Genomic DNA, 26,183 nt, shown 5'->3' on the forward strand with positions numbered 1-26,183 from the left:
TCTGTTTGCAATCCAATTGTTCCTGGACAAAATATTGGTCGAGACGAAGATGGTGTGGCAATCGACTCAACTTTGTATAAGCAAATGGTGGGCAGCTTAATGTATCTCACGGCAACGCGTCCTGATTGATGTTCGTGGTCAGTCTCATTAGCAGATTTATGGCAAGTCCCACTCAGTTGCATTATGTAGCGGTAAAGAGAATCATGCGGTATTTGAAGGGAACAATAAACTATGGTATTTGGTACAAAGAGGGAGAAGGAAGTGATCTCATAGCTTATACCGGCAGCGATTATGCTGGAGATATTGATGATAGTAAGAGTACATCAGGTTATGTATTTCTAATGGGTGGAGGAGCTGTAGCTTGGTCCTCACGAAAATAACCTATTGTGACTCTTTCGACCACTGAAGCAGAATACGTGGCAGCGACTACATGTGCGTGTCAAGCTATTTGGATGAGAAGAATATTGGAAGAAATCAGTCATGCACAAGCTGTTATGTGATGTTATGTGACAACACATCTACAATTAAACTGTCCAAGAACCCGGTCATGCATGGACGGTCTAAGCACATAAGAGTTCGATATCATTTTCTAAGGGACTTAGCCAAAAAAGGTGTTATCAAATTGGTTTATTGCATCACAGAAATGCAGCTGGCAGACATGATGACGAAGGCGTTAAAGTTGGCATCATTTCAGAAGATTCGAGAAGCACTTGGGATGAGCATTGGTGAACTGAACTCTTCAGAGAGTTAAGTTCAAGGGAGGGATTATTAATTAGTTTGCTCTAATTAAGAAATAATTGACCTGTTCTTATGGCTTTTTAGTTAGAGTCAATTTCTGTTGCAGTCATTAGTTGAGTTGTAGGTCGTGTCCTTTATTTCTGGAGAGTTAGTTTTCTTTGTAAGTCTATAAAAGGCACTTGGGATTGATTAATACATACATCAGATTCTTGTGCTATCTGTAAATTATTGAGCTTAATTTAACATGATACAGAGACAAAATGAAAAATGAGAGTTTAATTGTTCTTTCCTAATTTGTTCAAGGTTTACTTTACCTTTTGCCAATAAATTTTATAGTATTTCCTTTATCTTTTCATAAACATAATTAATATATATATATATATATATATATATATATATATATATATATATATATATATATATATATATATATATATTGGGACATATTTTAAACTATATTAATAAGTAATTTTATATTTATTATATAATATTTTTAATTAATAATTACTTTTGCTAATAAATAATGATTAAAATTCTAAAAAATAATATTTTAATAATGTTCTAAATATTTTATTAACTAATATAATGACAAATTAAATTATATATAATATATAGGCAATGACATGATATTTTAATAATTAAGATTCAACCGTCTTATTCTCTAATGTTCAATATACTGAATAATATTATTATTATTATTAGTCGCAAATGCAAATTTAATTTTTTATTAATATATGGTCTAGCATCAATTGATTTTTGCTTACACTTCTTTCGGCAATAGTGCAATTATCATAAAACAGGAACAAAACTATTATTACTAAGCAAAGATTCTAATTTAGGAGGAGGAAAAGTAAATTATGTACTAGGAATTAATTTTTTTTTACTGGATCAGAGTCTATATACATTTTCAAATAATTTGTATTTTGCTGAGTTAATATAGTTACCAGTATTTTAAAAATTGAATCGAAGAGCGAATCAATTAATGTGTCATTTACCAGTTTAACCAGTTTGACTGGTCAGACCATCCATTAGACCGATTTAATAAAAATTGATTATATTTTAAAATAGTAATTACAATAGACTAATAGTAAATTATTAAGTTATAATAATATCAAATAAAGTCTAAACACTAAAATTTGAATAATTAAGAAATATATTTAAGTATATGCATATTAATAGAATCAATATCCTATAATAAAATAATAAATACAAAATATATAAATTGTAAAAGAATAAATCACAAACACTAAATTTAAGAAAAAAAACTATTATTTTTCTCTTAAATACAAGTTCTAATGATTTTAAATACAAATTAGTTCAGTTTTTAGTGTTATAATCTATTTTCTACTTTATTTTTTTTTAATAATTTTTTCACAATTTTATATAAAAAAATCAGTTGAACTGGTTTTGTCTGGTTTAATTTGGCTCAATTCGATGAAAACCAATTCAATTGCAAATATGATTTCTTATCCAAATTGTATCGAACTGACTACTGGTTTTTGATTGAACTTGCCGGTCTAATCCGATTTTTAAACAGTAATATGATATTCATAACCACGTTTTCTATAATAAATTAAGGTTTATCTTTTTTAGATCAATTTTATTATTTGTGAAGGTAATACTATTAACTTAATCCATATGTTTAAAGGGTTACTTGCTAACCGAATAATAACTTTAATCCAGATGTTTGAAGAATTATATTTTTCGTCTAATCATAGGATTAAAACACATTTTAGTTGCTTATAAATATCATGCTCTATATCCAATTTGAACATATCAATTTCCCATTCTTAGGCATTTGTATAACCAAACTTCGATAAGCTGCTTCTCCAGTTGTATATCTAAGCCTTTTAAAATCGATTTTATTATCTTGAAAAATTATATCTTTACTAAGACTTTTTATACCTTTGAAACGATTGCTGGTTTTCAAATTTTTTCTTCGTCTCCCGGCATCATCACTTCTTGTTAAATCCATTATTATATAAAAGACGATACAAAAACAAGTCATTTTATAACAAGGGAAACCAATAAAATACAACAAATTTTCAATGAGCAAACAAATATTTCTAAACTTAATCCATATGTTTGAAGGATTACTTGCTCGCACTAGGTTTAATCCATATATCCCAAATACTATATTTTCCATCTAGGATTAAGATATATCTATACTTAGTTGGTAATAAATATTATTCATAAAATGCATAAAGATAAAAGTTAATTAGTCTGAAACAATTTGTAGAAGCCAATGATTTCGTTTCTTATGATGCAATCTTACCAACTCTTATTATTTGCTTTCCAGTCCTTATACATTATTGGCCTCTTTTCTTCTACATGTATTTCCCCAATGAATATCTCTACTTCTCTTTTTCCATTGACGGTCAGCCAACCACTATATTATGCATTTGAGGTTGAATATGGTAAAGTCCTGAAGATGATTGGTTGTGTTCTTCTTCCACAAGGATGGCTCAAAATTATATGGATGGCATCTGGAAGAAGTCATATGGTATTGCAATAGCTGTAAGGTTTTTCGGCACAATTATGGATATTGGTGTGGTGGTTTTGTTGTAAAGCTATCCCAATGGTTTTTATCTTTTATTGCTGAGTTATAGGGTATTTTAAGTGGTCTAAATATTGCATGAGAAGAGAGTTTTAAGAATATAATTATAGAGACTGATAGCAACATGAGTGTAGATGCAATGCATGAAGATTGTGAGACTAAGTAAATGAGTGATTTATAATATTTTTTAATTACTTCTATCAAGAAAATACTAGCAATGGAATAGAATGTCAAACTTCAACATCAATATCGGAAAGACAATCGAACAGCTAATGCATTTATAAATTTTATTGTAGATCTTTATTCTAGAGAAATTCATACGCTTTATTATCATTTAAAAAGTACTGACAATTTACTAATTAATATATGCATGGAGTGAAATTTCCACATATGTATGCAACTTAGATATAGTTTAAAGCTTGTTAACTTGTTTTTATTATTTTAGATTCTTTATGTTTTTAATTCTAAAATTTTTAAGTTTTACTTATTATTTTAGTTAATTGAACAAATGTATTTAGAAGAGAATATGTGTATAATAACATTATAAAAAAAAAGTATAAATTCTTTTAGTAATTTTTTAAAAATATTATCAATTTTATTAATGAATTTATTTTTATTTATTCAATCTAACACTTTTTTTCTATCATCTCCTCTAAGATGTTAGCAGATTAATCAAACACATCAAAACTCCTTTCATTTCAATGGAGCTCCCTTTAGTCCTTGAACATATATTACTCTTTCTTTTACTATTACATTATCTTTCTTTGCAAGAGTATCTTCCCAATAAAATAAAATTTTATAGTATTTCTCTTTATTTTTTTATAAACATAATTAATATCAATATAAATTCTAAACATATTTTTCAATTATATTAAAATGTAATTTTATTTTCATTATATAATTAATATATTAAATAATAATTTATTTTCTTAATAAACAATGATTAAAATTCTAAAAAATAATATTTTATTCAATAATGTAATGATAAATTAAATTATATATAATATATAAGCAATAGTATGGATTTTTAATAATTAAGAGCCAATCGCACTATCCCTTCAACGATTCAATACACTAAACAGTAATAGCAAAATTATTACTATCATTATATAATTAGTGGCAAACACCAACTTGATTTTTGTTAATTATATAGTATAAATAGCATAAGTAGATATTTAATTACAGTTTTTTTTCTTGGACAATCACGAAATTATCATTAAATAGGAACAAAACTATTATTACTAAGCAAAGATTCTAACTCTAGCGTACGAGAAGTAAATTAGTTATTAGTAATTAAAGTTTCTTCTTATCTATATTTTGCTCATTTAATACATTCACCCATATTTTAAAAATTAGATCGGAGAGTGAACTGGTCAATGTATCATTTACTGATTCAACCAGTTTAATCGGTCGGATTATTAGTTGACCGGTTCAACAAAAATTGATTATATTTTAAAATGGTAATTACAATAAATTAATAGTAATTATCCACTTATAATAGTATCAAATAAAGTCTACACAATAAAATTTAAATAATTAATTAATATATTTAAGTAGATGCATATTAATAAAATCATATCCTATAATAAAATAGTAAATATAAAATATATAAATTGTAAAAGAGTAAATCAGAAACACTAAAGTTTAAAAAAAAATACTATTTTTCTTTAAATACAAGTTGTAATGATTTTAAAAATAAATTGCCCAATTTTTAGTGTTATAATTTATATTCTTCTTTGTTTTTTTAATAATTTTTTACAAATATATATAAATAACGGTTTTGTACGATTTAATCCGGTTCAATTCGGTCAAAACCAGTCCACTGCAAATATGGTTTTTTATCCAAATCGTACCACACTGACCACTGGTTTTTGGTTGAACCTGTCGGTTCGGTCCGATTTTTAAAACAATTCACGTTTTTCATGATAAATTAAAGTTTATTATTGTTAGATTAATTTTATTATATATGAAGGTAATATTATTGAGACAAATCAATATTATTAACTTAATCCATGTGTTTGAAGGATTACTTGCTAATGGAATAATAGCCTTAATTCATATGTTTTCCATCTAGCCATAATATTAGAATATGTCTAAACTTAGTTACTTATAAATATCCTAAATTATATTTAATTTGGACAAAAATTTCCAGTTCTTAGGCCTTTGCTTGACTAAACCCTGCTAAGTCACTTCTCGAGTTATATATCCAAGCTTTTTTATATCAATTTTATTAGCTCGAAAAACTATATATTTGTTAATTACACTTCATGTACTTTTCATCTTTAAACTAACCACAGCCATTTGGGTTTTCAGATTTCTTCTCCACCGTAATACCTCCAACATCATAACTTCTTATTGAATCCATTATTATATAAAAGACGATACAAATACAAATCCTAACAAATTTTCAATCAACAAACAAATATCTTTAAACTTAATCGATATCTTTGAAGGATTAGTTGCTCACACCAGTCTTAATTCATAGATTTCAAGGACTATATTGTCCATCTAGCCATAGGTTAGGATATATCTATACTTAGTTGGTAATAAATATCATTCAGAAAAGGTAGAAAGGCAAATTAGGTAAAGCCTACTAAGTCTATATTAATTTTAGAACTTAAGCCCAATTAACATTGATTAGCTTAATAGACTATAATTTTCATGTTGAATTCAATTTTAACCTAAAGTCTATATATCCCATTTTAATTAAGCAGTCATGTTACATTTGTTTAACATACATTAAACTAAAACTAAATAAAAATAAAGTACATAAAGTAAATCTAACTATTACAACCCCGCCTATAACTAAAAAAGATAAATAAAAGGCCAAAAACTAAATACACTACATGAATAACTTAAGAAATACATCATAAATTCATAAAAAATCGAAAATCAGGGCTGAAGTGAGCTAAGTCGATCGGCTCAACGCTGAGCTGGATTAGCTCTGGGGCTTTTTCAGATTGGTTACTATAGTTCTTTTGCGATTCTCATATCCCGGAGCCAATTTCACATGCACAAAAGGTAAAAAAATTAATTAGAACCCGAAAAAGACGATAAAAGATATAAATAACATTATATTACATAAACCTTAAAAAATCATGCAAACTCTAAAAGTCTGAACATCCAGTAGACAGATATGGTAGATTTCATATTTTAATTATATAACTCTAATAAACTAATATGATGACAAAACTATAAAGAAAATATAAATCTAGTCATATAATCATAATCGTTTGATTAATTAGATTTAAAATCCAAAGGCAAACATATTATCAGATTCAAAACCCTAGTGTTCTTATTATCATATTTAAAACCCAATAAAATCAACAACATATTAATCCATAAAAAATTATAATCTAATCACATCAAACATGGAAAATAAGAAAAAGAAAAAAAAGAAAAGAAATCCTTATCATGTTTCTAAGAAAAACATAAAAGAATAAGAAAATCAGTTTAATAGGAGAGTGATGTTGATGATGATGGATGTAGGGGAATCCTCAAGTTGTCACCTGAGTTGATCATTCTACAAGTCTCAGGAGATGATGGTGCAATTGAATCAAAGATTGGTTGGGAATTTAGTGCTCGATGAGGTGTTGAAAATGCTTTTGTGGTTTCACAAAAGTTTCCAAATCTAGGGTTTTTCTTAGTGACCTTGCTCTTCAGTTACCAAAACACTTTCTACTCTTAAAATGAATGTAGGTTTTCAATCACAGTCTTCTAATCAATATTGTTAGCCCCTAATCTTAGGTCATCCTTTTCTATTTATAGAGGTAGGGTTTTAAGAAATCCTAGAGGAGCATATGGACTGTTATCTCGTTTCAAACTTTTTTTAAAGAACCAATGTTCCTTTTATTAGATAATTATTTACCAATATCCAATACATAAATCAAATCTTTAAAATTCAAATAAACTTCATTAAAATCTATCAATTATTGTTAAATATCTTATAGAATCTACTTTTAGATGTGAAAGTGCCAAAGAATGACGTAGAACCAAGAAAAAATACAAATCAACACTGTGTAGAGCCTGTCGGTTTTGTATAGAGTTGAATGGCTCTATGCAGAGCCGATTGGCTTTAAAATAGGGAAAAATTTGTGAAAAGTTTACAATTTAGTCCCTGAACTTGCAAATAGATTTCATAAAGGTGATCTTGGTTGGATTAACTTCAATCCTAACCTCGGATTCACTTATCCTCCGTCTCCCAAGACCCGAGAAGATAGTAACTTTTATCATAAGGTTTTTCGTGATTCTCTCGATATCTAGATTCGAAAAATGGATGCTGACACAATGTCACTTGGAAAGTCATTTGCAAGGTCATAACAACCATGAACATTGGTGTTGTGGTTTTATTGTAAAGCGTTGTAAAGCACCCAATACTTTTTAGTTTTTCTTGTTAAGTTATGAGGTATTTTAAGTGGTTTAAACATTGCATATGAAGAGAATTTTTAAAATATAATTATAGAGACTGTAATAAGATAAGTATAGATACAATTCATGAGATATGTAAGACTGCGCACATGGGTGATTAAGAAGACATTACTTACTTTTATCAAGAAAATACTAACAATAAATCTTCCTCGCAGAGAAGTTTAAGAATATGCATGGAGCGAAATTTCATATAGAGTGTAATTTTTTATATATATGTGCGACTAAAATATAATTTGAAGCTTATTAGTTTTTTTTTTTTACTTTATTGTTTTAATTCTAAAATTGTTGCGTTTTATTTATTATTGTAGTAATCCAACATATTGTTTTAATTCTAAAATTGTTAAAATTTTGCTTATTAGTATAGTTAATTGAAGAAATGTACTTAAAAGAAAATATGTGTGCATTGGTAAAAATCATTAGGTGTCTATTTGTTTTTTCCAAGACATTATCAATCTTTATTAATTAATCAAGACCCTTAATATCCTTGTCATTTCAATGAGGCGTTTTCTTTTTTATTTCTCTTTTTAGTTCAGAATAATACTTATTTGTATTAAATACTGTTTACATTTTGTAGTTTAGTTTAATATATGAGTTATCCTCTGTATTTTTTTATTACATTAAATTTTTTTTTGAGTTTTAATATAATTAATTATTACCTAATTTCTTATTAGTGAAATGACTAAATTAACAATTTAAAATTATAATTTAATCCTTAAACTTATTATTAAGTATCAAATTCGTACAAAATTAATTTTATTATCAAATTAGTTTTAATGTCTAACTAAAATAATAAATTTAATATTTTTTTCTCATTTTATTTTTTTAATATAATCTATTAAACATTTTAAAACTATTTATATTTACAATGATATTATTAAATTATTGTATAATTTAATTTTAATTATTAATATAAAATAAATATTTATTATCAAAATCTATTGTTATTTTTATTATATATTATAATTAAACTATATAAAAAGTTAAAATTAGATTAAAATATTATTTCAAAATTAGATTAAATAATAATATCTTAATCTAGCAAAATAATTTAAATATTAAATTGAAAAATTCAATGTCAAAATGAAAATGAAATTCTTTTAACAATTCTTTAAATGAGATTAATATAAATAATTTTTTATTTTTAATATAATTTAATTTTAATATCTAATAAAAAAATAAAAATTAAATTACATAGTAATTTAATAATGTTAAATACTAAATAAATATTTTTTATAGGTTTAGATTTTTTTAAAATTAAATTATACTAAAGAAAGATAAATGAAATATAAAAAAATAAAAAAATTAAATTTATTATTCTAATTGAACAACTAATTTATGCTAAAAATGAAAATTTAATATAATTTAATAAAAAAATTGCAGACACTAAATAGTATTTAACCCTACCTGTTTCCAGAAACCCAGAAGTATAGAACCAATATTAACGTTTTCTTTGCCGGCATGTGAATGGCCATTGAAATTGATGATGCGAAAAATGGAGTTAAAATTTCCCCATTATGCACCCATGTATGTATAAAAGGTCCTAAAACAATTGGAAGAGGTATATTTTGGTGTATATATCAATAACAAAATATTATCTGTCCAAGAAAATTTATCTATTGAAAGTTCCTTGGATTGTAAGAGTGACCAAGAAAAAGGACTATTATATACCTAGCGGAACTATACACTTAATACCACAGATCTATTTTCCAGAGAGAGGATTCAGTGGGAGTAACAAAATGGTTCCTGGGCACATCAAAAGATCTGCCCAAGCATGCCAACTCAGGACTGCTCCTCACTGGCCATTGACTGAAACCAAGTGAGGTACTCGTCCAAATCTGCTGGTGGAGTAACCCTCTTGCGTATTAGCATTTCTACAGTTGGGCACTTCCTCTTCCTCCCACCTCTAGGTCTTGACCTGAATTGCTCATCAGACTCCTCAAAATCACCCTGATCCCATTGAAATCGAGACCACAACGTGAATTCGTGTTTAAACGTGTTAAGTAGCTGACAAAATGACAAGCAGACCACATAGTTAAAAGACCTGTGCCTAAAACTTACAGGAGTATAGACATGGCACCCTGATTTTTCATGATTATCTCTGACATGCTTAAATGAAAACCTCTTATCACAGCCTGGAATCCCACAGGCAAAAGGCTTGACTTCAAGGTGCACAGCTTTGACATGCTGATTAAGATTTGTTTTCTACACATACCAAGGAAAAAATGTGAGATATTGAAACTTGCTTGACTTCAGAATTAACTAATAATTAAAATAACACCACAAAAGCAATAGCAACATCCTCACATTAGAAAATGTATGGCAACAATCCTTAAACTGGCATTTAATTCTCTCCACTGAACTGCCTCCTGATTCATGGGTGCGGAGATGTCTCTTCAAGTTCTTTTTCAGTTGCTTTGTCCCACAAATCTCACAAGTTGTGTATCTGTGGCATGACTGAATGTGAGCTCTAAGGCATTGACTGTTGGAGAAATGTTTCATACAGCCTGATTCTAGACAGATAGCCTCTACTGCATCCAATTTAACTGCACAATAAAGACAAATATCAGACCCGTAAGGATCAATAGATTGCCAACATTCTGAATAGTGCTTACAAACCATACAGAAGCACACAAGCATTATATTTGTGACACTTACCCAAAAAAATTATATAAATAGAAAAGCAAGTGTATCTTTCAATGAGGAAAGCAGCATACCATGAGAATCCTCGTGTTTACGTAGCTTTGACAGATATCTAAACACCTTTCCACACCCACTTTCCTGGCAAACATGCTGCTTTTCACCAATCTTAGCGCAAGGAGAACTCTCACAATGAAGTTCTTTAACATGCCTTTTGACATTGCCTTGGACAACAAATTCGCGGTAGCAATTTTCGATAGGACACTTAAAAAGTTTTCCCTTGTGGATGAGAAGGTGGCGATTTAAGTGGTCCTTCCTTCTGTAGCTGGCCTGGCAATCATCAACTGAACACACATATGGCCTCTACAAAACCACAAGTCACACATCAATAAATGATTTATTAATCATGTGCGCATAGCTAACCAAAAACTCATTTATAAATGAATATACCCTCAAACCTCATCAAACCAGTGCGTGTTTGAGGCCCACTTGATGGAGCTTCTCAGGAGGTCTCCCAACCTGATACTGGTCCATTCAAGTCCTAACTTGCAGCCTCTCGCATTTTGGAGTTCTTTGGGTGGGATCCAATGCTTCACACTATCATATCAGGTGTTTTTTTTAACTAAAATAACATTCCTGCAAAATTATAAATTTTAAATAGCTGCATAAGCTAAAAGTAATGTAGCTAACAATATAACCAAAGTCATAAACATAATACAGAATTCTCAGAAAGCATCAAGGAGAGTTACCAAACAGAAAAAACTTAATTCCAAGATGTTGGGTCAAATGGCAGCTCATATACACAAACCAAACATTTTGCTTCTGCTCAATACTTTCAACGAGTACAGAGCAATGGGTTTGGACATAAGTATTCAAAAGTTACCAAAACACTGGAACTTGGAAGTTAGCCAATAAACAGCAAAACTAGCATGTGCAGCGTACAAGTCAATTACATAGCCAAAATGAATACCTCAAGTGAATGACTTCGCATATGTTGTCTCAAATATGCAGCCTTTTTAAAATTAGCACCACATTCTGCACAAGTATTAGACTTCACTCCATCTGCTTCTACACCTTCATCACTTTTATCCTTGTTCATCTCCTCCTAAACCATAGTAAAGACACAAAACTTAATAGTAAGAAAGAGAATAACAATAGTGACAAAGAAAATATAGAACTATTAATACAGGCATTCTTGTGTATTGCAGAGGACAATATGATAACATACAATTACATTCATGTCTTGAATCTAATGTTTTTTACCCTGGTTAAACAGACTTTAAAAACACATATTACTGGCAAATAAAAAGTATATTATCACTTAATTTGACTTTATTTGTAAGACAGCACATAAATTTTAACAGGAAAACAACCAACAAAAACAGCAAAAAGAAAAATAAAACACAACCAGACTTCTCACAATAAAGCTTAAAGCTTTAATGGAAAAAAATGCTAAACAAAAAATACCCAGCAACACAAACAACAGATCTACATGATCTGTGGACTCTAAAGTTAGATTTCACCACGAAAGAAAATTAATTTAAAGAAAAAAAGAAAAACATGTCAACTACAGTAATCAAAGAAACCCGCGTAAGAGAGAGAAAGAGAAGAGACAGACAGAGATATGAATAAACCTTATGGTGTGTTTGGATGTGAGAAGTTATAAGAGACTTCTTAGATCTACAAATCCCGCAGTAATCACAGAAATAGCGTCTTATGTCTCTAAAAATCGGCCTTGGAATTTCACTTTCTGCTGTTTCTTCCATTCGTTTCGTTTACCTTTCTCTCAATCTTTTGTTGCTCAGTTTCTGCAAGCTTAGGGTTATAGATTACAAGAAGAGTGAAAAAGAGGCGCGCACTGTGGATACTTATAGGGAGAGAGAGAGAGAGAGAGAGAGAGTGATCGTCAAGAACCCTAGTTGCTGCTACAAACAAACAAGTGGCCTTCAATTTTAATTTTATGGATTACAGTTTAAAAACACTATTTTGGATTGGGCTAAAGCAATCAAAGCCCATTCATCTAATTTCATTGCCGACAAAAGATAATCGAGATTTGGGGCCTTAACGTAGGATGAATTTTGAAAGAATTTCTTCTTCTTACTGGAGAATCTTATTTTGATAAAAACACGGTACCTATGTTATCTTCTTGAATCAATTTTCTTTTGAACATTCCAATCAAATGTCTTTCCTTTTTTTTTTGTTTTTTAAATCATTAATGTCTTTCTTTTAATAATTAAAATAATATGATTTGATAGAGACTTTTCTGATTTTATATATTGGTTTCACCAAGATTACTATTTTATTTATTTTATATTATAAAAAATTATGAACTGACTAAATAAAATCATATAATAATGTATTTGGAATAGCTGTCGTTTACAATTTAATATATTAACTTTTTAATTAATTATAAATTATTTTTTAAATTTATTTTTGAAAAGGCTATTAATTTATCTTTTTTTAAATAGTATTAAAATTCAAAAAGATAAAATAATAATTAAATTTTAAAAGTAATTTTTCAACTTTAATATCAAACACATCTAAAATTTATTACATAATTTTTTTTAAATACTAAAATTTCAGAGTTTAAAATCATTCTCTGCATAATAAAACATAAACTTAGAATTGTTCGAAAAAATTAAAATAACTATAATTAAAATTGAGAGATTCAATTTATTAGAGACTAATTTACTTTGTCCTTAAATTTTAGAAAGTAATTTGGTCCCTATTAATTTTTTATTATAAATAAACAAATAACTCAAACTATAAGTGCACTTAATTTCTGCATTCATACAATGTAAGTATAGTTTGTCTCCAAATGCTAGTAGTTGTCCCACCCATTGAAAGTTTACCCAATAAGAAGAGAAAGAAAAGGCAAAAAAAGCTTTCCCTTTTGAAATTGAAAGGATTCCACTTTCATTATTCTTCTTTTTCGCACCCTCTAATCTCCATTATTAAGCTTTTTTTGTTCTTCATTCTTTTTCACTCTCATTATATGTCTCTTCCAATCTTTCCTTAATTTCCTCCAAAGATAGCTCCTAGCTTGTAATGCCACCATCTCCAATTTGTTAAGACCACCACCACCTTCAGTTCCACTTTCCTCCTTTCATGCATTAGTGGGGTATTAGTGGCAGCAAAGGGAGCAACTTTCCTTGACCCATAGGCGCCACCACCCTTCTTCTACTCCCAAAACGACAGCTTCCTGATCCCCTGTTCTCAGTCTGACACGTGACGCTTTTAATTCTCTGCACCTTGCAACCACTTCTTCCATTAACACCTCTCTCTCTCTCTCTCTCTCTTCATTAACTGTCACTTATTGTGTACCTCACTCCCCTTTTCTTTTTTTAACTAACAAACGATCATTTTTGTAGTTTTAAACACTTGTCCATCTCTTAATTCAGTCTCATTTTTCTTAAAAATCCAATCTTTCTCTGTAAACCCATTTTTTAATCTGAAAAATGCAGTCTTTTCTCCCTTCACCCACCACTTAAATCAATGTCTTTTTCCTAAAAATGCAGTCTTTTTGTTCTAATGGCCACCTCTTAACTCAATGTCTTTTTTGTTAAAAATGCAGTCTTTTTCTTATCTCTATATACCCACCTTCCAATTTCAGATCTTTTGCCACATTCTTTAGCCCTTTTCTCCTTTTTAGTAATTTTTTCATCTATATATTAATCCCTCATTAATTCAATTTCACCTCCTCAATGCACGGTTGCAGCCGTTTAGGCAACGGCCGGTCTGTAACTGCCACCACAACGCCTTCTCCTCCTTCTTCGCCCCGGCTGCGCCATGGCCGAAGTAAGAACAGCTTTAATGGCGGCAGCCTTGGCGGAGGTGGAGGTGGAGGTAGTAGTAGAGTGTCTAAACAGAATGTAGTGGAGAAACTAATGTTTGTTCTTGTATCTGTTGTTTTAAAGAGGAGAGGCGTGCTTTTATTTGCTCCATTGTTGTATATTTCAGGGATGTTATTGTATATGGGATCTTTGAATTTTGATGTTGATTTAAATTTAAAGAATGGCGGAGTTGTTGTACGGAAACGTCCACCGGTTGGGTCTGTGTACCGGAGTCCTCAGGTGTTTAAGAAGCTCTGGCCTTATATGGAGGCTGAGAGTAATGGAAGCTACAATGCGGTACTGATTTCTACCTTTTTCTTTTTCGGGCTACTTAGAAATCATTCTTTAAAGTTAAGAAGTGTTATGTTTGTTGTCAAGAATCAACTGTGTTTGTCGATTTGTGTACTTTAAGTTAATAAAGCGATTGAAGAGGAAATCCACAAGCTTATGGCTGTCATCTTATGGTGATGCATGTAGCTTCTTTAATTCTTTTGATGCATTTTCTCTTGACCCATTGCAATTCTTGCCTTCTGCGACTTGGGAGGTTAGGCTAGTATTTTAATGCCCCCGAGTGATGTGTAATGATTTTTGTGTCTTTATGGCTGCCTGTGAACTACTAAGGGACCAATTTGGTTCCTTGATTAGTATTTGAATTTCTGCATGCGTGTATGGCCATAAGTTTGTTTGGGTATTCTATATTAGTTGTTTGCAATTTTCTATGTGCATATGGATTATGGACATGAATGAGCAGGAAGAATGAATTATATTGCAGTAGAATTGATGATGTAGAATCAATATAAAGCAAGAGAGAACATAAAAATAAGAAACCAAGCGGAGAATAGAGGATAGATGAAGATTGAAGACAGTCACTCTTAGAAGAGAAAATGAGAGAAAAGAGTGGAGAAAGAATGATGAAGAAAAAGTTGGTAGTTCTTCCTATTTGGTGCTTGAGAGAACTGTTCACTTAATAAGCACTATCTCTCATCTTGAGAATATAAGCATCTTTCTTCTCTGCAACCGTACAAGGAACCTATCTTTTGCTATTGATGTGAATAGCATCTACACATTATACTTGTCAGGCTATCCAATGGTTCAACTATCTGGTTATTCTCTTTATCATTAGGCCTTTTTGTCTTATGGCTAGGGCCCCAATTGCACTTCATATAATATTATGGGTGTTGTAGGACCTCTTTTGCAACTCAAAACACTCCCTGACGGAATTAATCTGATGAGATTTTGCAAATTGGTAATCTCCATCCTGGCAAGAATAACCTTTTGGTTGGGCTTGTCTAGGAGTGTATGTGGTGATGCTGTTGGAGCCTTCCTGGGATAAGGATAATTTTGATGTACTTAATGAAGGGCTTTTCAATCATCAGATGATATCAGTTTCTTTTATTTCTCATCTATCATGATTCCTACTGGAGTTTTTTTTCCCTTTCTTTCGGCTTCATCTTTTTTTCTATGCAATATGCATTACTTTTCCTCGTACTGCAACGTAATTAATTCATTCGTTGCACCATGTATAACTGATGCAATCCAAATCATGCAGTTGGCAAAAGCATGGGATGTAAAACTGCTTGAAGGTTGGAAGCCTTGTGGCAGCAACACTATTTCTGAAGCAGGTTTGATTTTCTTTATAACAACCATGGTCAACCTAAAAATGATCTACTTTTATAAATTAATAGAAAAGAAAATATGAAGTTGAAATTGGTTAAGAGCAATTTAATCTACTTTAACAATTTGTAGAAAAATAAAATAAATAAAATCTCAATTTGGTCAGGTTAGTTTCATAGTTAAACTTGTCGTGTGGCAGACTTCACGATCTACCAGGATCTGCTAAGTACAAGTGTTCATTGTCCAGTTGTATAACCTTTTCATCTATGTTTGGAGGATATATTATGCATTTAGTATGGTCTTATATGAACCCCTTTCTATCCAATGCCTGAACAATTTATGCTGTCATGTTAACATCTAGAGGAACAAAACTTATGCCTACTTACGAGTCATTATTTGTGATGTTTATCATATTTGGGTTGCTGAGGCATTTTAAGTTGCTAATGGCTTCTACCTTTTTCTTTGGGTTATCTTTTTGGTTCTCAGAATTGCCTAAATCTAATGGTTACCTTATAATTGAAGCAAACGGTGGATTGAATCAACAGCGTTTATCGGTATGTTTCATCTTTTAAAAAATTGATTTGTGTGCTTTCGACAATTAAGAAGCTGCATGATAATGTGCCGGACTGTCATTGGTATGTTTTAACATAATCACAGCTCCTACCATTGTGGTGGACACACAAATGACCCCTTTTCCGGTACAAATATAAAGGTGATTAATCCTAAAATTCTCAGTAAAAAAAAACTATTAATTGTAGTTAAAAATTTCAGAAAATCTCTATCATATGTAAAGTTTCCATAGGTTGATGTGATGATCAAATTAACTCTTGGACTTTTCATTCTGGCGAGCATCTAAAGATATGAATGTTCTTCAATGTGTGCTTAATTGTGAAAAGGGATTGGTATGGGGAATTAATAAGAGTATTTATACGTGGAAGCATAGATAACAATTTGTATTGCTAATTAAATAATAACCATTTAGATGGGAACTGATGTTCACTGTGGGCTTAATTTCCTAGCAATTACTCTTCTATTCTGCATGTATTCGTATGATTAGTTTAATTTGTTACATAATTCTGTTAGTAGACTTTGGGAGGTGTATATAATAAACACTTAAACATGCAGATGCTTTCTTGGAATAAATTCTTACTTATACATGTAAATCAAATTCTTTGCTTGATCTATATTGGTTCTTGTCTTCTGGGATACAGATATGTGATGCAGTTGCTGTAGCAGGACTTCTGAATGCTACTCTTGTCATCCCAATTTTTCATTTAAACAGCATTTGGCAAGATAAAAGGTAATTGTTGATATTGTTGCTGGCCTTATTATCATGTGAAACTGGTGGCAATTTGGGATGAAGATGATGTTTGTGTTGACTGTTGTTTCAATTTTGGATTTATATTTGAACAAATTAAAATTGATTCAGAATACTCATTGTTGAATTTATCTCTAAAATGGGTGGTAATTTATTGTCTTTGGGTTAAACCAGCTCCTGTATTTAGGTTTGCCCAGGTTCACAGAGTCTCCAAAATTGCTTCATTTTGTAATCTTTCTTTTTGACCGTTTCTGGTTATTAGTCAATGAATCACTCCCTTTCTTTCTATTTTACTAACTCCAATTGCATTGCACACTTTATCAATTTAAGGATTTAAAAGAATATAGTTGGAGGGATTTTGATTGCAGATGCTTGTCAGTCTATGTCCACTTTTCTGTGGAAACTGGATATAATATGGTGGAGCCAAGTGAAATATTTCCACTTTTTGTTTTCTCTTAGTTGCCGTCCTGCTGCTAAGAGCTTTTTAAACTAATGTAGGTGGGTTAAGCTATATGTTCTCATAATTGCTTAAGGAAAAAGGAAAAGGAAAACAAAAAGGAAAAAGAAGAGAAAAAGAAACAGTAACTGTTGATCAAAATGAGCAAAAGGGTTCTGCTCCTTTTCTTCTTCTCCCCATTTCTAATCTTCTGACTTCCCCTCCTAACAAACAAAAATCATCTTAGCTTTAACCAACATGACATCTCTCCGTCACCAGGAATTATCTCTTCTATTTATACACATGACTGATGACTTCCTATGCTGCTATTTTTGACACTAGAGGGTTTTACCTGCACTAATTTAATGTCATGCAGAGACTGAATCCACATACATAACTGCATCCATTCTGGCTGCATCTATGAAATGTAGTTTGCAAGGGTTTGTGCATTGTGGTCATTAGTTAGATAGACACAGCGGTCTCCTTGCATCGTAGGAGGTTGTTTCTGCAGTGTGAACCCCTTATCTGTAGATCACAATTGAGCGCACATGCATGTGCATGTTCTTTTGGGGTGCTTCTGAGTTATTTTAATAGTAACATATCATGTAAACTTATGCTTGGACTATTGTGGATCTGTTAGACTGGCGATTTAGCTACTTCCAATCCTTTGTACATTAGTTGAGGGGATACTTGCAGAATCGTTTCATTTTGTAACACGCTGAAACTAAGACAGAACCAAGCTAAAAGGAAGATGAGTTTGCATATACAAACATGATCCATCCTCATTAGGGAGTCATCATAATAGGATCATTGTGTTTCCATTACTTTTAATCTTAATGAGATTTTGCTCCTTTTAGTTGTTAATCTCTTTTAAGAATAATTTCAGTATATGCTGCTAGATATTTCAAAGTTCTACTTCTTATTTCCGCTTTCTCCCTGTGGCAGCAAATTTGGAGACATATTTGATGAAGATTTTTTCATACATGCCCTTAAGCATGATGTGGAGGTAGTTCGAGAACTCCCAAAAGACATACTTGAGCAGTTTGACAATAATATCAGTAGTATTGTAAATCTGAGGGTAAAAGCTTGGTCCAGTCCAACCTATTATCTTCAAAAGGTGCTTCCAAAGCTGATTCAGATGCGGTATGCAGTTTCATATTTTTTTTATTATCAGTATGAAGTCTGATTCCATTATTCAGATAAACAAAATTGATGATGAGGTTTTATTTATTTGACATGAATTTACTCATTTGATTATTAGTGTTAGTAGATGATTTGTGTCACAATCATCTCCCTTTTCTAAATCCATGAAGCACCGACATTCCTAGGGGTTTGCCTTATGCGTGTCGGACACTCCGGGGACACCGACACGTGGGGACATGCCAAAAAATGTGTCCTTATTTTTTTTATTTCAGGTGGGGACACGTTGGGGACACAGGAAATATTAAACTTTGCAAAATTATGGGGCAAATTTGAAAAACATAGTGGCTCAAATCATAAAAACATAAGAACAAAAACATAAAACCGCAGCCACACAACCCTAGCCATTCTCTACTTCTCTTTCCCTTTTAATGGACTAGAATTTGAGTCATTGTTTAATTTTTATGAATGTTATTTTTATATAAGTTTGCATTACAATAATTATCATCGCCTATCTATCTATCTATCTATATCTATATATATATATATATTAAATTCGCCGTGTCCCCCCGTATCCGTATCTCACTTTTTTAAAAATGCTTTGTCTCCTGTCTGTGTCCATATCCATATCCATGTCCGTGCTTCATAGCTCTAAATTTGACTTGGCTAGGAGATTTTGCATGAAACAGTTACTTGTGCATGGTACTTCCCTTAAAATCAATTATTTTCTCTTAGATCCTATCCTCTTGCTTATATCTGAATTATCGTATAAGTTAGTGATGATTAAGTTCAAATGATATAGAGTATCATAATAATCTTATGCAGGTGGAATAAATTTATGTAACAACTTGGCATTGTTAGAACATGTAACCAAAAAGTATGAACTGATAGATCAGGATCTATGCATGAAGCAATACTGAACTTTTTACTTAATTTTGGTGTTTCTCAATGTCCATGTTATGTATCGGCCTATAAGCACTGTACTGAATACAATATACTTAATAATAACAATTATGAATCGGCATATCTATTGCTATGGCAGGGGTGAGATGCTAATGCTGGAAATGACTTTATGCATGCAAGTTTATGAGATGTTAGACTTATTACTTTTATATTTGTTAACCAAGTATAAATTGAACAGGGACCCTGAATTTATGTTTTAAAGGATATCAGAATTAGAGTTCTCATTTACAAATTTTTCCCTTCTCCATTTTGTTTCCACCCTGCTTGATGATCTCCTTATGAATCTCCTCATTTTAAATAAACAAGGGATTTGTTGGCTTTCCATTTCTTTAGATATCTGGATTATAAAGAGACATGTGATTCTTTTAGACCAGATAAGATGTTATTGAACTTCTTAATGAAACACCAATTACTCTGGCTAATCATTATGGTAAGGTCAAAATATCTTTCACGCATTAGGTTGTTATCTAATCCATACCACTTTTTTCCCCTTAATGGACTTCTGTATATATACTTTTTCTTTTAACATTCTATGCCTTGCACAATGAAGTTCACTTGCTTCTTTGGAGTCCTTTTGAGAAATGGAGGACTCTTTACAAATTGAATTGTAATACTACAGTGACTTGATGCATTTAATTAGAAAGAATGATTGCTATGACTTTTAGCAGTCAAGTTTTGCCTGTATAGTTGTGCATTATCTTTTTCCCTGTTTCTGGACAAACCTCTGATAATGAGTTTTTTAAAAGGGTTCTCTAAAGAATGTTTTAAAAAATATTTCTTTTCATTTTATATCCGAATAGGTTTAAAAGTCTGCTCTGTTAACTTCTCCGTCCCTTTTGTATCCTGATATCATTTAGAGGATGGCTTATTCTCCTAGTGGAATTTAAATTTTTGTTTCCCACTCTTTTTTAATAATTGATTATTTCGTCTGTACAAAATCTAGGCATAGATGTACAAGTGGACCTTGGATACAGTTAGGTGTGACTATTCCTGATTTCTTTGCTATCCACCTTCATATTGCCACTCTTTGCTTGAATACAAGTCTTTCAATACAATTTCCAGCACCTCTCGCCGATAGCTTTGGTTTTTCATAACAAGATGTACGCTTGTCACTACTTAGTGTATTTGGTAGTGCACTTTTGTTGTTTAGTTGCTAGTCCAATTTTTAGTTTCTACTGTTCACCCCATTAGTTAGCATGGCCAACCATCAATATTATGTGGTTCAAGCATAATCCTTCTTCTACTTTCCTCACTCAGCCATGATAATGGAAATAGCCTTATTAAGAGAAGGCACCTCTTCTTTGCCCAAGATTCAAAACCTAACTGGATCAAATTCAATGTTAAGGCCAACCAAAAAATCATAAGCTCTACTTTCTTGATGAGAATTTTCAATGTCGCTGCGTCATCACTACATTTCATCTTTATGCGCCTATAATGATCTAATGCTTGCCATAGACTTTTAGGTGATTGGCATATTTCACAATAGATCTGCTTACTGCTTGGTGGAGGTAGTCTTGGTTTTTAGTTTGTAGACTCGAGCGACATCTCAAACTTTTGATTAACTCCCAAATATCCTTTGCAGTAGGCAAGAACATACAAGTGTCAATGATCTCTGGCAACATTGAATTCCATAACCAAGCCATGGATTCCTCCTCATCCCGTGTATCAAAATTGGTATCTCCTTGCTTTGACCCTGTTCCCAAAAGATGGATGAAGTTTCCTTTTCCTTTTAGGAAAGTCTTGACCAGTTGGGACCACTTCAAATAATTCTTCCCACTCAGATGACGTGAATTTTAAATTTGCTGCAATTCTTCACCAAGTTGGTTGGTCATTATTTGTTCGGTGTGGACAGTAGTAGTACAAGATGTTTTTCATGATCTCACACATCAAGAGGCTAGAGCCTGAATCATCAGAAGAAAAAGCTCTGTTTTAGATCTCAGAAACACAGGAAAAACAATCAACAATTAAGGCTGAAAAGAAAAAGATTTCGAAGGAGCCTAATTTGATATAAGAGTTTTTGTCATTGAATAACAAAGCCTTGTACCTCACTCTTTACTTATACAAGTTGCTCTAAATATATTTTAAGGAGAAGTTGACTTCTAATGGAATCCCTTAATCATAAGAATTTCAGATACTATTGTCTTCTGATTCAGGAATATAAATTTGTCTTTTATTCTAGGAATACAAATTTATAGCTTTCCTAAATAAGTTAAACTACTAACAGCAGAATTGGTAAACAGAGCAGGAAAATACCCCTAAAAGGAGGAGAAAGATGCATGTAAATGACTACTACTGATAAAGGAGGTAGGGCTGCATCCAGGAGGATTGCCTAGAAGCAGCAACCCTTGTGGCTAAGGCACTAGGGGCTGTGCTCACTGATTGGGTTGTAGTCTTTGAGGCACACCTTTAATTGCTATGCTAATGCTGTATAAATAGTTCTCTGCTTAACATGTATTATTTTGGCTGCATTCATCAAGTTATTCTGATAGATTCTACTTTTAGTTTTAATTGAATCTCATCTATTTCACTTGTAATTGGTGCTTCCATTGACTGATATTTTACTCTCAATCGTATGAAAAGAAATAAATAAGATCAAAGATTATTCACAATAAGAAAGCCCCTTTTGCATGAAGGATTTTGGTTCCTATTATGTGATGCAAGCAGTTAGACCATACATGTGGTGTTGCTATATACCTTGCTAATTTGTTTCTATGTTTATATTCCCACAAGCACAGGATCATAGTGAAGGCAAAATTATTGACTACTGAGTGTGTTGGGGTGGGGTTGCAGCCTTGGGGAGGAGCAGCTATATGCATTTGTGTGCACACCGTTTTCACATGTTTTAGTTTGTGATGAACTTATTCTTGGAGCTTCAAATATTTTGTAGTTTTTTTATATACATGTGCAGCTGTCATGTAATTGTTTGTCTAGTGAGGACATTGTTGTAAATAGTTCTACATTGTGCAGGGCAGTGCGCATTGCCCCTTTTTCCAACAGACTGGCTCATGCAGTTCCTCCAGATATCCAGAGGCTTAGATGCTTAGCCAATTTCGAAGCATTGAGGTTTGCAGAACCTATACGAACACTTGCAGAGAAAATGGTTGATCGGATGGTTAAAAACAGCTCACAAAGTGGGGAGAAATATGTTTCAGTGCATCTTCGATTTGAAATGGTGTTGTATTTATTTCTTTGCTTTGCACTGTTACTAAATTTTGTTACTCTGCTTCTAAGTGTCAATTTTGTTTTATGACAGGATATGGTTGCATTCTCATGCTGTGAGTATGATGGTGGGGAGGAAGAGAAACATGAAATGGATATTGCTCGAGAAAAAGGTTGGAGAGGAAAATTTAGGAGAAGAGGTAGAGTTATAAGGCCTGGTGCAAATCGTGTGGATGGAAAATGCCCTTTAACTCCACTTGAGGTAATCCAACTATTCTCTTTTTCCTCTCTTGGTGGGTTTGATGAATTTAGTTTTTCATCCCTGTGATGTACAGTTCAGGGACTGTTGAAGGGTTAGCAAAATAACATTCTTTAGAAAATCAAAACTTTATTTTCTGAAATAATTTGGTTATGCAATGCTTTTAGTTATTTATTACAATCATTTACATAATGCTCTAGAAGGTAGAAAGCATTTAGTTAAAAGGTGGGGCGGAAGGGCGGGAGAGTGGAGGGAGCAAATGAAATTTTGTATCATATGCTAGATGGATTTATACGGCTGATTTTGCAGGTGGGAATGATGCTTAGGGGCATGGGTTTTGATAATACCACCTCAGTATATGTTGCAGCGGGTAATATTTATAAGGCAGAAAAGTTTATGGCACCACTTAAACAGATTTTTCCACGTTTAGAAACAAAAGATACACTAGCTACTGCCGAAGAACTTGCTCCATTTAAGGTATCAAACTGGCCAAATATGCACTTCCGATTAGAAATTTTCCGAACTATTATCTCAATTAAATTTAGATAATATCCACAAAACATTAATTTATAAGCAGGTTAGGTTAGAAACAAGTCAATCTGTGTAACACCTAAATATGTGATGCAGGGACACTCGTCCAGATTGGCTGCACTTGATTACACAGTTTGTCTGAACAGTGAAGTATTTGTCACAACTCAAGGTGGAAATTTTCCTCACTTCTTGATGGGTCACAGGCGTTATTTGTATGGAGGACATGCAAAAACACTCAAGCCTGACAAGAGAAAGTTGGCTGTTTTATTTGATAAGCCCAGTATCAGGTACAAATTGATTCGATTTGTCCCTGTCTAAGTTTTAATTTTCCTTTTCATATTTTGCTGCACCTCTTAATTCGTGAAAATAAACTAGAGAAGGAGTTGCATACTTCTGCTTATGGTTATCTTTTTAAGCATCATACTTACCATTGATCTTTTACAATTTAAATCCCCCACTTTCCCATCTACCTTGCAGACAGCGTTGCCTTTTTTTCATTATCATCAGATTATAAGCTTGCATATTCTTGTGCCCCATTAAAAAAAAAAATCGCATTCCTATTGAAAACAAGACCTGTTTGAAATTCTGCGTGTTAGATCTGATGTTCAATGTTTCATCTCTTTGTGGATGTTCTAATAACATTCCATTTTCTGGATAACCCTAATCGTGTAAAAACATCTTTGAGTGCATGAGCACCAGAAGTTTGACAAAAGCTGTAGTATTTGACTTTTATGTTAAGACTCTTTACTGGTGTGCTGAACATATGACCATTTGTTAGGAACAGAACAAAACAAAATAGGACTCGTGATTTAGAACAATGGTAGAACGACAGGTGGACAAGAGAGCAGCACTATGTGGTCAAGTGTTTTGTTATAGTTGCAACTTTATGTTGCTCTTTATAGACTAACTAGTACAAATGGAAGGTTCAACTACAGTTCCAGTTGTTTTCTCTGCTCAGAATCTTAATCAGAGAACATGAGAAAGACTGGTATTTGCTTGTTTTAGTGTATTCTTGAGGTTGTTCCTGGTATCTCATGCATGAACGTTAGCAAGTGGCAACTTATATTTTGGACAGATAATAGAATACCATACCTTTTGAGGCAAAAAGAATTTAAGATGCCTTCTCCTTTCTCAGTGTGCTCCTAATCATCGATAGTTGGTAGAACAATAATTCATCCTGCAATGACAGTTGTTAACCCTTGCTTTTCGCCTGATGGCTTACGAGAAAGTAGACAACAAGACAAGCCATGGCAGGGACACAACAATAAAGTTATTCATATGCAGTGCTGTGTGCATCCTAGCATACATTCATCAATATACTCATCATATTTGTATATTTATATGGATGCATATATGATCTTATTAGACAATGTGAATTCTTTTAATCATTTTAAATGCTTAGGGTCATGGACAGCGAGTTCTACTCTTGTTTGTAAAATTAGTATCTATCATATGCATCTCTTAGGTGTTTGTCTGATATAAGATTAAATGATTTTAAGTTTTCTTTACATGTGAAGCAAAAATGTTTTGTGCGGTTCAGTTGTCTGCTTTTTAGGTCATTTACAAATTACAAGGATCTTGGTGTTTTAAGGTGTGAAACAAATGGCATGGGATGGTTGTGAAATAGACATATGTTGATCTACTTGCCAACATGCACTTCTGAATTCTGTTGATATTATTAACTTTTCATCATTGATCATCACATAGAACAGATTTTAGTCATTGTTTGTCCTGTCTTGCACGTTTTGCAGATGGGAGGTCTTCAAGCGGCAGATGCAAGATATGCTTCGTCACAGTGATCTCAAAGGGTCTGAATTGAGAAAGCCCAGCGGATCACTGTACACGTTTCCAATGCCGGACTGCATGTGTAAACCACCTGAAACAAGACACGAAGCGAATAACACAGCAAAACATAATTTAAAGCTTTAACCGGATGATAGTTTCTTCTGGCATCACATAACCGCTATACGGGTAATTCTTTTGTGTATCAATCATTAAACTTAACTAGCAGAAAAAGCACATCATTAGATTTGATTCTTTCATTAGGGATTGGAGGGGAGAGCTTTACATGTTCATTCTTTGAGGTTTATTGACTCAGCTGTAAATGATGCTCTATCATAAATGTACAAGAAAAAACTTCTGCGTTATAGTTGGTAAATGTTGGAAATTTTGGGTATGCCTCAATCTGCATTCTAGCAGATCTCAGCATTAACATATTTTCTTTTTCTACAAAGGAAGTTACTGTGTGCCCTTCATTTTCATCCAGCATAGTTGCAAATTCTAGTAGCTTTGCATGGATAGTTTAGTAGTCAAGTGATGGGTTGAATAGTAGCCTGAGTGTCTGTTGGCAAACATCTGTTTTTCAAAATAGTGTTGGAGTGTCTTTCTGTAATGTAATATATAATTTTTCAAGATTTAGTAGTTTCTTTGTTTTTATGTTTTGAACGATTAGTAGCTTCTTTCTCTACCAATGCAATTCTCAGGGTACTACTTGTTTGATTGATGGTTGAGGAATTGATTACTAACTACTTTAGCATTCTTTTTCTCTTTTTTCATCGGCCGAGTTTCAA

At 32.0% G+C, this 26,183-nt stretch overlaps 2 protein-coding genes across 2 annotated transcripts; one reads left to right on the forward strand and one right to left on the reverse strand.

The window, feature by feature from the left end:
• Window positions 1-9,264: 9,264 nt before the first annotated feature.
• LOC8276082 (transcription factor IIIA) lies at window positions 9,265-12,339 on the reverse strand. The gene is made up of 6 exons (XM_002533537.4): window positions 11,995-12,339; window positions 11,331-11,465; window positions 10,438-10,723; window positions 10,028-10,266; window positions 9,782-9,925; window positions 9,265-9,670 (listed from the first exon to the last, which is right to left on the reverse strand). The coding sequence occupies exons 1-6, from the start codon at window positions 12,124-12,126 to the stop codon at window positions 9,503-9,505; spliced, it is 1,104 nt and encodes a 367-aa protein (XP_002533583.1). The 5' UTR covers window positions 12,127-12,339; the 3' UTR covers window positions 9,265-9,502.
• A 929-nt stretch (window positions 12,340-13,268) lies between these two features.
• Window positions 13,269-25,760, forward strand: LOC8276084 (O-fucosyltransferase 9). The gene is made up of 10 exons (XM_002533539.4): window positions 13,269-14,490; window positions 15,743-15,815; window positions 16,294-16,361; window positions 17,019-17,107; window positions 18,507-18,704; window positions 22,632-22,836; window positions 22,918-23,085; window positions 23,392-23,559; window positions 23,710-23,900; window positions 25,365-25,760. The coding sequence occupies exons 1-10, from the start codon at window positions 14,065-14,067 to the stop codon at window positions 25,540-25,542; spliced, it is 1,764 nt and encodes a 587-aa protein (XP_002533585.1). The 5' UTR covers window positions 13,269-14,064; the 3' UTR covers window positions 25,543-25,760.
• The last annotated feature ends 423 nt before the right edge of the window (window positions 25,761-26,183 follow it).

Source organism: Ricinus communis, chromosome 2 (assembly GCF_019578655.1).
Source record: "Ricinus communis isolate WT05 ecotype wild-type chromosome 2, ASM1957865v1, whole genome shotgun sequence".
Classification (NCBI taxonomy): domain Eukaryota; kingdom Viridiplantae; phylum Streptophyta; class Magnoliopsida; order Malpighiales; family Euphorbiaceae; genus Ricinus; species Ricinus communis.

Excerpts from the sequence above, each read along its gene's own strand:
- LOC8276082 (XM_002533537.4), bottom strand. The coding sequence starts at position 12,126 with ATGGAAGAAACAGCAGAAAGTGAAATTCCAAGGCCGATTTTTAGAGAC. Across the intron at positions 10,724-11,330 it reads TGCGAAGTCATTCACTTGAG|AGGCCATATGTGTGTTCAGT; the intron begins GTATTCATTTTG and ends GTGGTTTTGTAG. Across the intron at positions 9,926-10,027 it reads GTTGCCATACATTTTCTAAT|AAAACAAATCTTAATCAGCA; the intron begins GTGAGGATGTTG and ends TGGTATGTGTAG.
- LOC8276084 (XM_002533539.4), top strand. The coding sequence starts at position 14,065 with ATGCACGGTTGCAGCCGTTTAGGCAACGGCCGGTCTGTAACTGCCACC. Across the intron at positions 16,362-17,018 it reads TGAATCAACAGCGTTTATCG|ATATGTGATGCAGTTGCTGT; the intron begins GTATGTTTCATC and ends TCTGGGATACAG. Across the intron at positions 23,901-25,364 it reads TTTGATAAGCCCAGTATCAG|ATGGGAGGTCTTCAAGCGGC; the intron begins GTACAAATTGAT and ends CACGTTTTGCAG.